Source organism: Zerene cesonia, chromosome 5 (assembly GCF_012273895.1).
Source record: "Zerene cesonia ecotype Mississippi chromosome 5, Zerene_cesonia_1.1, whole genome shotgun sequence".
NCBI lineage: Eukaryota > Metazoa > Arthropoda > Insecta > Lepidoptera > Pieridae > Zerene > Zerene cesonia.
In genome coordinates, this window is record NC_052106.1 from 6,971,915 (window position 1) to 6,985,480 (window position 13,566).

General features: G+C 32.4%; 1 protein-coding gene across 1 annotated transcript in view; it reads left to right on the forward strand.

The window, feature by feature from the left end:
- The window catches only part of LOC119840300 (neuropeptide CCHamide-1 receptor-like), a 134,456-nt gene extending 121,379 nt beyond the window's left edge, over window positions 1-13,077 (forward strand). Inside the window, exons 6-9 of the mRNA XM_038366851.1 lie at window positions 7,326-7,429; window positions 8,802-8,939; window positions 10,344-10,457; window positions 12,138-13,077. Coding sequence (XP_038222779.1) covers window positions 7,326-7,429; window positions 8,802-8,939; window positions 10,344-10,457; window positions 12,138-12,198 — 417 coding nt within the window. The 3' untranslated portion in view covers window positions 12,199-13,077. The remainder of the gene's footprint in view (window positions 1-7,325; window positions 7,430-8,801; window positions 8,940-10,343; window positions 10,458-12,137) is intronic.
- The last annotated feature ends 489 nt before the right edge of the window (window positions 13,078-13,566 follow it).

Sequence of the window (13,566 nt, forward strand, 5' to 3'; positions counted from 1 at the left end):
ATGACAGATTCGAAATTCAAATGTAATATTTTTTTATAATTAAGTGTAACAGTATTTATGGCCAGACTAAGTAAACATACTACATCATAGACTTCATAGACGGACTATCAGTACGTTTTTTTTTAATGCCATGAGCGGGTTACTAAGCTGGTGGTTCGCCAGGTAAACGATGAACAAATGCACTGCCCGCTTTTAAGAAGGGAAGGGATAAGGAAGAGATGGACGACTGGAAAGGAGAATGAGCTGGGAATGGTGAGGAAAAAGAAACGGGCTTCTCGTACGTATCCAACGGTGAAAATCGACTTTTAAAATAGATCGGTTTCTGAGATTCGCGCGTTCAAATTAATAAAATCTTCAGCTATATTACGAGTAAAGTGTTTTGAAGTTTTTTCCTTTATACATCTATAATAAGTCAGATATAATAATTAACCATATTTAAAAATAACTTCTAGGGTTAGGTACACATAGCTGGTAGCGTTCAGATATTATCTATAGATAGAAGAACGTAACACTAGGCTCTTTCACAACATACATATAAAAATTTTATCAAATGGGCACAATAGAAATTGAAAGCAAATATCATCTGCGTAAATTAAATACTCGAATCACAATGTATGTTGATCTTCCCAGCATTGAATAACTTTAGACATTACATCAGCAAAATATATCTGAACTTGAAGATAATTTACATTCTCTTACTAAGAATTGTAAAGCAAGCTTAGCAAAACAAAAGTATAAGACGATCAATGTTTTTGACTCTCTACATCTGGTTTTAACTGTTATATTTAATTACCCTATTGATTATCCCAATTACTTACAATTAGAAATTAAAGAATTTTTAACGGATTTTAAACGCGATTTATTCAATATATCACAGGGAAACCTCTCTCCGTGACCACGCTCGCTGTAAAGTGTTCGAAACGTCGGGTTAATAATATAATAAATAAATTGCGTTTAAAAACCCGTTAAAAAGTGTTTAATTTCTATATGTATAAAACGCGCGTAAAATCAAACACAAGAAAATACAATGTTTACATTGTTACTAAATTATTGGGGAATTATGTTCTAAAAATTTAGTTCCAGCTATCTTGAGCCTTATTAATGAATACGTTTAAATATGTTCCAAGTCTTCAGATTACACGCTTTTTGGTGGAAAAGAGATCGCAATAGGTTTATTTTACTTGTTCCCAGGGTTATGTTAGGAAGATTTAATAGGGAGATAATTTTTCCGTAGATGGATCGATTGATCGACTGATACAATATATATATAAAAAAATGAAATGCTGTTCGTTAGTCTCGCCAAAACTAGAGAACGGCTGAACAGATTTATCTTATTTTGGTCTTGAAATGTCTGTGGAGGTCTGGAGGAGGAAGCTTTAAAAGGTACAAATCATTTGTTTTAAAATTATTTTATACAAAAATTTAGATCTTTTATTAATTGATTGAGACAGTACGAAGTCCGCCGGGTCAACTAGTTGTTGTTGTTGTACATTATAATTTTTAAATTTTTCACTACGTAAAACAAAGTCGCTTCCCGCGTCTATCCCTATTTATGTATGGGTTGATCTTTAAAACTCCACTACGGATTTTGATGTTTTTTTTAATAGACAGAAATCTCAAAAACTACTGTACCGATTTCTACAATTATTTTATCGTTATTGTCACGTTAATATCACACCAAGTGCTTATAAGCTTTAAACGTACCACGGGTATTTAAATCTTAAATTTTTGTACACTGAACCAATAATAATACCAATAAGTGTTCATTACATTTCTTCGATATACAGATACCATTTTTGCGATTTCATTATAGCAGTGATTTTAATTGAAGAACGACTTTTTACTTCGAAGCTGTTGATTAGTGAAGCGTTGCACTCAATGGCATTTTCAAGGGTCGCCATCTCGCTCTGATTGAAACAAATTGTTTACACCAATAATCAATTTTATGTAAAAACAATTTTCAACTTTAACATTTTTCTTTAAAGGTATTCATCGAATTATTTTACGATATTTATATGTATATACTTTATAGAACAGTTATTGTTTTTAAATTTCAAAAGTGATACCTTAGGTACTTTTACGTTTCTCATATAATAATACACTCTTTCAATACACGCTTATATAAATTAATACTTATAGTTATATATGTATGTAGAATATAGATATAAAGTTACATAATTATTCCATTTGCGATAGAGAATTAGAGTCGCCACATGAATAACTATTTATTAATTTTGTGTTGTTTGTGTGTTGGATAGTCCATAACGATGAAAAGACTATCCAACACTAAAGCATATTATAATATCTCTCTAAAAAGAAGCGAAGCGTCAATTTAATATGTTAATATACTCTCAAAAAGGGTAAAATAGTCCTTTTGAGACTAGGCGATTGTCAGCACTAGATATAAACACACTATTATCTATATATATAAAAATTAAACCCGTTTTCCTTGGTCACGGCATCACGCCTGAATGGCTGGACCGATTTCACTAATTCTTTTTTTATTGTATTTGTTATTATTAGGAGAAGGTTCTTACGGAAAAAAAAATATTAAGAAAATATCTCAGAAATATTGAAATACATATGTACATTTAATTTTACATATTTTAAAAAACGCGAGTAACAAATGTCAATGTCGTTCACAAGGCAACTTTTTATCCCGATATTCCTACGGGATACGGACTTACGCGGGTGAAACTGCGGGGCGCAGCTAGTTACAAATATTTTTAGAAACTTCGTATATCAATATGCATTGTCAGTAAACAGAAGATAAACATGAGTGTGTTTCTCTCCTGGCGATTAGATTATTCCAGTGCCACTTCATATTATCATCAGATATGAGAACTGACAGAAGCTAATCTTAATGGTATATTATTTGCATTATTATTTACATTTACCAGTTAATATGTGTTAAAAGCTGTCGTAACGTTAAGTTGTTTGTTTAATCACGGAACCTTCAACTTATATAAGAAGTAAATAATAAACAACATTAAAACAAACTGTTTTTAGTGTCATATTTCTGTTGTATATGTTATTTTTTATGTTAGAATGGACAAACGAATTAATTGTTTTCCAGATGGTAATCGATCAACGCCCATGAACATTTGCAGAGGTAGAACCTAATGCGTTTCTAGGTTTAAGGGATGAAAAAGGTTGATCACGGGAATATACCAATTTATCGAGGTGAGGTTGGCACTCTGATTTCCTACCGAACGAAAGACAGCATTCGCATGCTACTATTTCTAGTCGATCTTTTATGGGGGTGTGGTACCTTCCCTGGTGTGTTCTGGGCTGGCCTTTCTGTGACATTTATGTACGTTCCATACCTATCAAATAATCATATTATCGATTGATGTTTTCTATTCTTACTCATTTAGACTGCATTTTGTTGAAAAGTCCGTTGTTTTGAATTAGATTGCCAGCTTTTCTTTAATATTAATGAAACCACATTTATAATAAAATAATCGGTTGTTTTATACAATTTGAAAAACCTTTTTGAAACATCGCAATAGACATACCAAATTACAATAAAAATATTATCTTTCAAACATAGAATGTTTTCAGTATTATCTTTGAATTTTGTCTTCAAGTCCGAACTAATGAAAAGGCTACAGCCTACAACTGTATAAATAATCCAAATACACATTTAAATTATATTAAGCTTTGTGTGTGGAGGTCGGATAAATTAAGCATAGGGTTGCTACGTAGCAAGAATCAATGAGCTCTTATATACCACTAACTTGCGCACTAAGCGCACGCGGCTCCTCCCGACCAATCAAAAGAAAACTCGTATAATTCCCATTGGCGTGGGATTTCCGAGATTGAATCTAACCTACGTCGTTTTTTTGGTTCTTAAACTATCTAATAACATTTCATCAAGAAATAGGCAAATTAATTCTTGTTAATGCATGTAAGAAAACCCAAACACTGCCTATAGGCTGTAACAAACCAATTAAACTCTGCTAAATATCTACAATGTAGATAAATCGTTGAAACTATTAACAATTCATATCTTCAACCCTAAAACGCTAAGAAGTGTTCAAGAAAATATATTATGCTCCTAACCAAATAACAGTACCCTCGGGGACCTCAAAGGATTTGCATTATACATTAGTTAGGATGGTTATTCAGTCATATAGACACATATTTACAAGATATAGGTGTCCTAAGGATAGCTTTCCCGATCTTCTCTATTCTCGTATTAATTTTAGTCAAACTTCTATGATTTATAACAAACAATCCTGGTTCATAATTATACTCACAGTATAGATTTAAGTGGAAGTCTACGTACGTAGAAAGCAGGAGACTTTTTGAATGTATTAAAACTACAGTTGTGTATATACGATAATCAATATTGCATAATTCAACAGGATCTTGATCATAAATGGCTTTTTCAGTGTAAGTTCCTTTTATTACAATATGATTATAGCATTATAACTATAATATACATAGCGTTAACTAGGATTCCTTGCCCCAAAAGGAAAAAAAGTAGGTTAATGGATCTCTTTGTTGTCCGCCTGTCTATCTGTCTGTCAAGACCCTTTTTTTAAGAAATGCAGAATCAAAAGGTATATCCGTTTATTTTTCAAATTTTCGACATTCGCAAAGCACCCATAACCCATGGGCAAAATGGGAATCCTATCAATTAAAACCCGACTGCATTCCATCCAGCCGCTTTAGTGAAAGGGCCAATAGGTTCGCCTGCGTCCTCCTCGGCAAGGGAATCTATACAGTACTTGCCATGAACTCAGAATCTCTGAAATCTATACTGATATTATAAAGCTAAAGAGCTTGTTTGTTTGAACGCGCCAATCTCAGGAACTACTGGTCCGATTTAAAAAGTTCTTTCAGTGTTAGATAGCCCATTTATTGATGCAGGCTATATATGTACCACGGGTGAAGTCAGGGCGGACCGCTACTTAGGTATAAAACAAAGTCTTAAGTCTATGGAAAACAGTGTTTCTACGAAACCCTCGGTGGGACATAGTCAGAGATATAGTATAGAATATTGAGTCACTTGATCAGTTTTTATGTTCCATTCGCTGCACTTAGCTTCACGTGCATCAAATATTCAGAAAGTAAAGTGCAAATGTCACACACTGAAGATTTCCCAACAGGACGATATCTAACTCATATGTTTTATAAGAAAGCCCTCAGGCGACGGTCGTTGGACGTTGAAACAACATGAGCTATCGTAATATCGTAATATAGCATTATTTGATAAACATTGAGAAATGAGTTAAGACTTTAAAGGTGGCACATTTTTCCTTGATTAAAGTTTGCTATCATAAAACTCGATCAGAAAACAAAAACAGAACATATTTACGTATAAAATATACAAAAATATGCTTACGTATAATTTCCTGGATAGCTTATAGACTTCCTCGACAGGCGGACCATTTAACACAAGGAGAATTTTTACACTCGACCCTACGAACCGTGTTTCAAATACTCTCCTCACCTTATTAATTATTATATTATAGAAAGGTAATTATTTCAGTACTCATAAATGAAGTTGTTCTGTATCATAATAATCTTTTATTAACGATATCGCTACTTTTGCGATGCTTAATAGATAAGTCGACGATAATCTACTCTAAGTAATTTCCCAAGTGGAAAACTTTTGTAACTACTCTGGATATAAGCTAAGCTCAACTTTTAACCCGCAAATTAAGTTAGAGGACTTAGCCATATCATCGTTAGCTTTATTAATAGTGTAACATTTTTAGTTTTTCTTTTAGCTTACTATCCATCTTGTTATTTCAAAGGTCGTTCGACTTTAGTTGGAGCATTCAATTATTTTTTTCCGATTACCCCAGAATGAGAGTTATGTTTTGCGAATGCGTGGGTTTATGTATATTTTATCGCAATATTTGATGGTTTTACAATGTGACAGCAAGAATTGGGCCAGCTTACACCGGGAAAGAACCGCACCCCCAGAGACCGACGTTAAATAATAGCATGCTACTGGGTTTCGTATTCGGTGTGTGGGGAAGCCGGAGAAACCGTTTCCATTTCCTCATCCTTCCCAATCCATTTCTTCTTTCCAGTCGTCAATATTTTCCTTATAACTTCTGCCCTTAATAGTGGATAGCGCTGCGGTGATCGCTTACCATCAAGCGAACCACCAGCTCAGTTGCCAGCTTATGGCATAAAAAAGGTGTTTGATGTACGAGGATGATACGAGTAATTATAATAAGCACGGGATTTTTGTTTCTTCTTCAAAGACTTCTTTGAATCTCACTTTCTTTTTTAGTTAAAAAACACATTTTTATTAGGTACATACATAAAATTTACACTGTAGAAAAGGTAGATTCAAAGCCTAAATGTAAATATCTTGGTTTCAACACCTGACGGTAATTGAAGGACAGTGAATGTGGTTTAGATTATAGTAAAGAAGCAAAGAACTTAATGATCTTTTCAGACCAAGAAATATATTAAATTGTAAGTTATAATGTTTAATAATATTAGAATCATTTTAATAAGTCCCTTTAATAACCTTTTCACAATACCTACACCTAATCTATTAAAATATTTATTCAAATAAAGCGTATTCATAAAGTTAATTTAGCGCTGAAGGACATTATATTTAAAGAGAATATGACTTTTAGCTCAACCATCCTACTAATCCTATCCTACTAATATTATAAACGCGAAAGTCTGTAAGGATGTGTATGTGTGTTTGTTACTCTTTCACGCAAAAACTACTCAACAGAATGAAATATCTGAAAAAAAATTCAACGGAATTTGGTAAGTAGATAGCTGGACAACTGGAATAACATATAGGCAACTTTTTATCACGATGTTCCTACGGGATACGGACTTACGGACTACGGACGGACGCAGGTGAAACCGCGGAGCTCAGCTAGTATATATATAGTATGATCTTGTCATGTGCTCCTATAACTACGCAGCGTGATGATGCCTAGCCGAATATATTGTATACTAGCTGCTTCCCGCGGTTTTACCTTCCCATCTCAACGTTCCCATGGTAAGATTTCAATTAAAAATAGCCTAAGTTATTTCTTATCACATTAGATATCTGCCAGTGGAAGTCCTGTCGTAATCTGTCCAGCCGTTCCAGTGAATAACTAGAACTGACAGACAGACAGACTTACAAAAATAGTAAAAAAGCACACACACAGTCTATAATAAAAAGCGCTTATTTTGATATTACAAATAGACACTCCTATTTTATTTATGGGTATAGATATCTGGAATTATGCGTTGCTAACACCTGTTCCAATTAATTAGAAAATATTCTCAAATAAATAAGAAACTTATCTACAGTAATAATATCCAATATTCGTTATCTTCTGTTTCAGATGCGAGCACGGCGAAAAGTCGCGCTCACAGTACTGGCTTTCGTGCTAGTTTTTGCAGCTTGTTTTCTTCCAACTCATGTCTTTATGTTGTGGTTCTACTACTGGTAAGATTTTATGTTTGTTTTTATATTTTACTAGCGGTCCGCCCCGGCTTCGCCCGTGGTACATATATAGCATATAGACTTCATCAATAATTGGGCTATCTAACCCTGAAAGAATTTTTCAAATCGGACCAATAGTTCCTGAGATTAGTGCAACAAACAAACAAACTCTTCTGCTTTATAGTATTAGTATAGAATCTATACTATAGATAATGTTATTAATATATATTTTCTTTTGATTTCATTTATGTGTTTCCCAAGTTGCTGAGTAGGTAATCTCGTTCACGATACATATTTTCATTGTATATCAAAACTCAATTATATAATAGTAAGACCTTATAATAATTTCTCATTTTATTCTGAGCGTTCACTGTGTGTAATAAAGAATATTTTAATTTATAGATAAAAAACGAGGGGACGTCCCTCGCTCATCTATTTACAACCGATATAAAAAAAGGATATGTATCAAGTCGACTGGATTTTTTTTGTGTTTGTTACTTCGTAGCTTTTCACTGGGTGAACCGATTACTGTAATTCTTTTTATTTGAAGTCAATTTGAAGACGGTAGATTTTTCTTAAAAAAATGGATATATGAAAGAACCCAAAATGTAAAAGTGTGCTACACGTAGAATCATTTTATTTCCCTTTCAATTTTATAATTCGACGTTCATTTCTTACGAAGCCGAAATTGATTTATTTTCCTCGTTATGAAAATACGAAATAGAATCGAGTCCCCTGTTGTGAGCCGTTTGCACTTGACATGCCGTAACTCTGAATAACCAATCACAAAGCCGTTTTAACAACCAATGATTTCCCGGCGTTTGACAGCCGACGGTAAGTATTATTGCATTGTACGGTTGGCAGAAAAAGTTGATCAACACAATATTATTTTTTTTTTACAAAAACAAAGTTATCATATTCATTTCTAATCTTTTAATTATAGATAAAGTATAATAGTTATTTTTACGTTTTAACAATCGTTATTGAACTTTGAAAGAAATATTGTTAACAATGGCTTGAATGGTGCAGATTAAAGGAGATTTAGGCTTTTATTATTATTTATTTATTTGTTTCTGACGCGTCTGGGACACAATTTTCTTTCTTGACGTGTCCATTCAGTCATAGGTCTTTTATTTCTGATTGGCATATGAATTATGACTTATATGCAACATTCATAAATAGTATTTAATTTAATAGTTTCAGTGATAACTTTTCATGTTAACAATTTATTCCATACGTGATTGGATATGTATCATCTAAGTTCTAGGTTTTCTATGCGACTATTAAATATATCTATATAATCAATTCAATCCTCGTTCCTACGCTTAACTAATAATAATTTATCCAGAAATTTAATCCAGAACATTCTGCTCAGTCCCACAGCGCAATACGACTTCAACGCTTGGTGGGCGGCACTTCGCATTGTTGGCTTCTGCCTGTCCTTCCTCAACAGCTGCGTCAATCCGATCGCCCTCTATTGCACTAGTGGGATATTTAGGAAGCATTTTAACAGGTGCGTTATTTAGATTTATCCTTATTTCCTCGCTTATATATTCTTATTTTCTTATTTTTATGGGCCATTGGGGCAATTTTAGGGTATGATTTTTGTGGCTGGATAGGGAGGAGAGTAAAAAGAGACATAGGCTAATTTTATACTGTGGTGAAACATCTAATTCCTATGGAAATCTTCTCTGACTGCACGGGCAAAGCCACAGACGGCAAGCTAGCTTAAAGTAACGATCACGGACTCCGCGTGTGCTGAAAATAGTACATAATGTATTTGTTATAGATAGAAGTCATTCCTAAATGAATCGCGTCTTCTGTTGTGAAAGCTCGTTTATCAGTTAGTGATTTTGTGACATCTATAATTTACTGATTTCAATATTTTCATTTTTATATTACTCTAAGTAAGCTGGAACAAGTTTAAATTAGTTTTGCACGCCAACGTTGGATTTTCGTTTAAATTATGTTACCTATGTAGGCAATGGTCTTCTACCGTAGGTCTTTATTGTGATGAAAATACAAAATAAATAATTTGTATCTCACAAGAAATATGATAAAATATCACGAAAGAAAAATATACGTATTATATCATTGAATAACCCTGGTTTGAATTTAATTATTCAAAACAAGTTTATAATTTGAAAATAATTATAAGAATATTTAGGCGATGTTAATCGTCGGCTAGTTGCACTAGAACCATAAGATTTCTAACAAATATCCATAGCTACTCATATATTTTACTAGAATTAGTGTTTTCATCAACGAGAATAAAGAATCGCATCAATAGCTTATCCGATTGGCCAGTGCATTTAGATCCAGATAAGAACTCGATAAAAGTACAGAGTACAGATAAAATGACATTCAATCACGGTGAAATTCTAGTAGATTCGACTGTTTTTCAAGAAGTCAGCGTCAAGCGCATAAAACAGTTATGCATCTGAAACACAATCTGTACTCAGGTCCTAGTATTGGGTGATGCAAAAACTAATTTCGTCCATTTATTATCTAGGAAATGTATATTTCGGTACTAATGGAAAAGGAGAATTTAGGGTTTCTTTTATAATTAAAATGGGAAAGGAATCACTGGAATGTTGACATGTACAAAGGTAAAAAGGCTATTAAGGTCAGTGTCGGAACGAAATTACGAAAGCGTAAAAACTGTATCATATTCGGAACATTATCTATTTAATTAAAGTTTTTGTGATAACGTCGTGTGACGGATTCACAAATTGAAAATAAAAACATAAATATAAATGAAGTAAAATCCAAAATTTAGATGTCTTAAATAATAAATTATACTTTAATGTTTCGAACAACACAAACGCGGTGCGCATCCATAATTTGACCGCGCCTAAATTGCTTCACTCGTAAATCGTTACTATAAGCGTCCCGTTCACATAAAATATGTTACCAGATACCTCTTCTGCCGTACTCCATCAGCACACGGGACCCGGGGCTCCCTCTCTCTCTCGACTTCTAGAAGACTCCATTCCAGCAGAAAGACCAATATCAGCATGGTGCCAAGAACGTAAGTACATTTTAAAATCAAATGTAAAGACGACTGTTTCAAAATTTGATGCTTTAAAGAAATTTAAATCAAATCAAATCTAATTTCTTATCTACATAATACAACAGAAGAATGTTGAAAAAATCTCCGAAATTGAAAACTCGAAGTTAAGCTTCATTATGGGAGTAAACTTTTTAAAAAGCTTAAACTCATCACAGAATCCACAGAGAGTGTTAAAATTATAGATAATAAAACAATAATATTATTACGAAGTTTATGTAATAAATTAAATAATTACGCATGTAAATTGTAATGTAAAATTATGAACTACATTTATACATTCAGAGATTGACTGAATATAAAGAAACATATAAAAATAACACTTAATCTTGCTCATGATGACAAAAGAATATCGTATTTTATTTTGAAAATTATTAGAGCGTTATTTAATTTTGTTTTCGAATAAACTTCCATTAGCCAAGAGCATCGACATAATTAAAATGTCAGTTAAACGTCCACTCCTTTTGTTTATTATTTCCAATTAATTGAGGCATACACGCCCATTGTATTGATATATAAATAATTGATACTCAATTCATCTTAATTAACAAACATTTATACAATATCATTTATTTTAACACCGATTTAGCACAAAACATTTTCGTATCTCCGATACCATATATTTGGGTATTAAGAATGTTAAATTTGTAGTTTTATAGCGTTCAAATTCTTTATAAACGAGTAATTTTTAAAGAATAGAAATCTCTCATATATAAAGCTATTGAATTATTAATAATGTATTATACAAATATACTCATAATCTATGTTGCAAAGAAAAATAATGACTCCTGGCTTTTGACTTAAAACTTACAAAAAAAGATAGTTATTTAGATATCTACGGATAATTAACATTTTAATTCTTTATACACTTATCAATTATTATCCTAAGATTATGCAAACGTACTACACAACAAAACTATACATTCATAGTGATTCGTATTAATAAAGCTCTGTATTCTGTAACTTGGTTAAAATCCATTTACGTCATCGGCATATTTTTCATAGATTACTTTTTTCCCTTGAGTCTCAAGCCTCAGCCTTAATTTACGGGGCGCCCACAATACAGATGTTAAATATTCAACCATTTTATTATCTGTTCTTCAACAAATGTGTTCCAATTTTGAATTCTCTGGCGGAAACATTAAACACTGATGAATTTTGACTTTGATTGTTGTTGTGAAATATAGAAGTATATTTAATTATCCTGGTTATCTTTTAACAGAAACTTTTTCGAGATTCAGAGGAAAAATAGCAATTTGAAATTTCGGACGCATATCATTTTAGATAAATTATGTAACATTATAAACGCGATAGTTCGTGAGAATGTATGGATGGATATATGCTTGTTAATCTTTCCCGCAAAACAACTGATCGGTACAGAGATAGTTTAGAATGTGGCTACTGGCATAGGCTAGTTTTTACCCGGCAGCGTTACTGGTGTGGAGTAACGCTGCGAATCTTAGTTATGTTATGTTTTAGTGATTCAATGATACAATTATTACATAGGTATATAATTGTATCTTAGAGTCATACGTAGGATAATAATGATTAATATAGTGTTTCGCATGAAATTAAAATATCCAATATTAATTTTTTACTCATAAAACTACATCACGATATTTTCACGATGTTGTTTCACAGAACGAGTGTCGGCCGGGACAGCAGCATTCGTCTATTGAACAACGGCTCTTCGAAACTCTGAGAAAGGCATCGTTCGCGATCCATTGCGAACACTCCAGATTATCGTTTTAATATGTAGACCGTAAAATACTCGGATTTCATCCACGATAATACAGCTGAATATGACTGTGTTGAAATAAACAGCTCTAACTTCTGAGCAGCACAAATATTTATTAACAGATTATAAAATGTAAGAAGATGTCAAATGTCAAAATGTCAAATAGCGACATAAGTTCGGATTCATAACAGTGTCGTGTTGTGACGTGATGCATCAGAGATTTATTGAAATCGAATTGTGTCACTATGCTAATGTAATAACGTTAAAAATGCAAAAAAATATATCTGATGGTTCATAACACAACACGGACCAAACACGGAGACAGGTTATGTTATAAATTAATTTTAATTGTGTAAAAAATTAATGACGCAGTTACCTGCGATGCACAGTAACATATAAAAAATAATTTATAAGTTATATACGAATAATACATAAATAAATAGAGCTATTCAATCAATAAAAAATATGCGTCAAACGCAAAATCTTTCTTGATTAATTCAATATAAGTAAGGAAACTCCATTCCATTAGTTTCATAACTAAGTGTTGTGAAACTTATGGAAGCTGAAACATAGTGGAAATTGGTTTTTAACGTTTAAATAAAATTGATGTCGTGATTAATAAGTGGTTTGCATTAAATGTACGAATAATCGTGTACCATTGTCGGTGGCACCAAAAACGTGGGAAACCACAATGCACACAAACTTTGATTACCGTAATGTGTGGTTTAACTTTTTTACGATGTATTTGTTTTTTTTTTTTTAGCAAATACTGTAACAAATCGCACAAATATTCTGAGTATATCCACTGAATTTGAGGATGCTAAGTAATTTAATTGATTTGTAATTATACATATTTAAGTCTGTAAATACTTACCATAGAAGTTAAATATTTATTTTCATATAGGTAGTTCAAACGAGAATATACTATATACATCACTAAAATATGTACATCCACAGTACAGCTCATAGTATCCGTATTAAAATCTTACATTTTAATCCAATACATAATCCATAGACAAGCTTATGCGTGAAAGCGCGCATACGTATAATACCCATAGACAAACATTTTCGTCGTGTTTATAATTTGATACAATAAAGTATGTATTATAAAAATTATCATCATTGTATCGTATACTTTTTAAGAATTACATTGTATTCACAATTTACCTGGAATGCTGTAAATAGTATGTGTAGATTATATTTATAGATAAGGTTATGAATATACCAAAGATTGTACATAATTTGTAATAGATACGTGCAGTTTGAGGCGCTTGAAATGTATGCGTCACTCTTCATTTGTTTATATCATTCTTATATTTATATTCATATCAC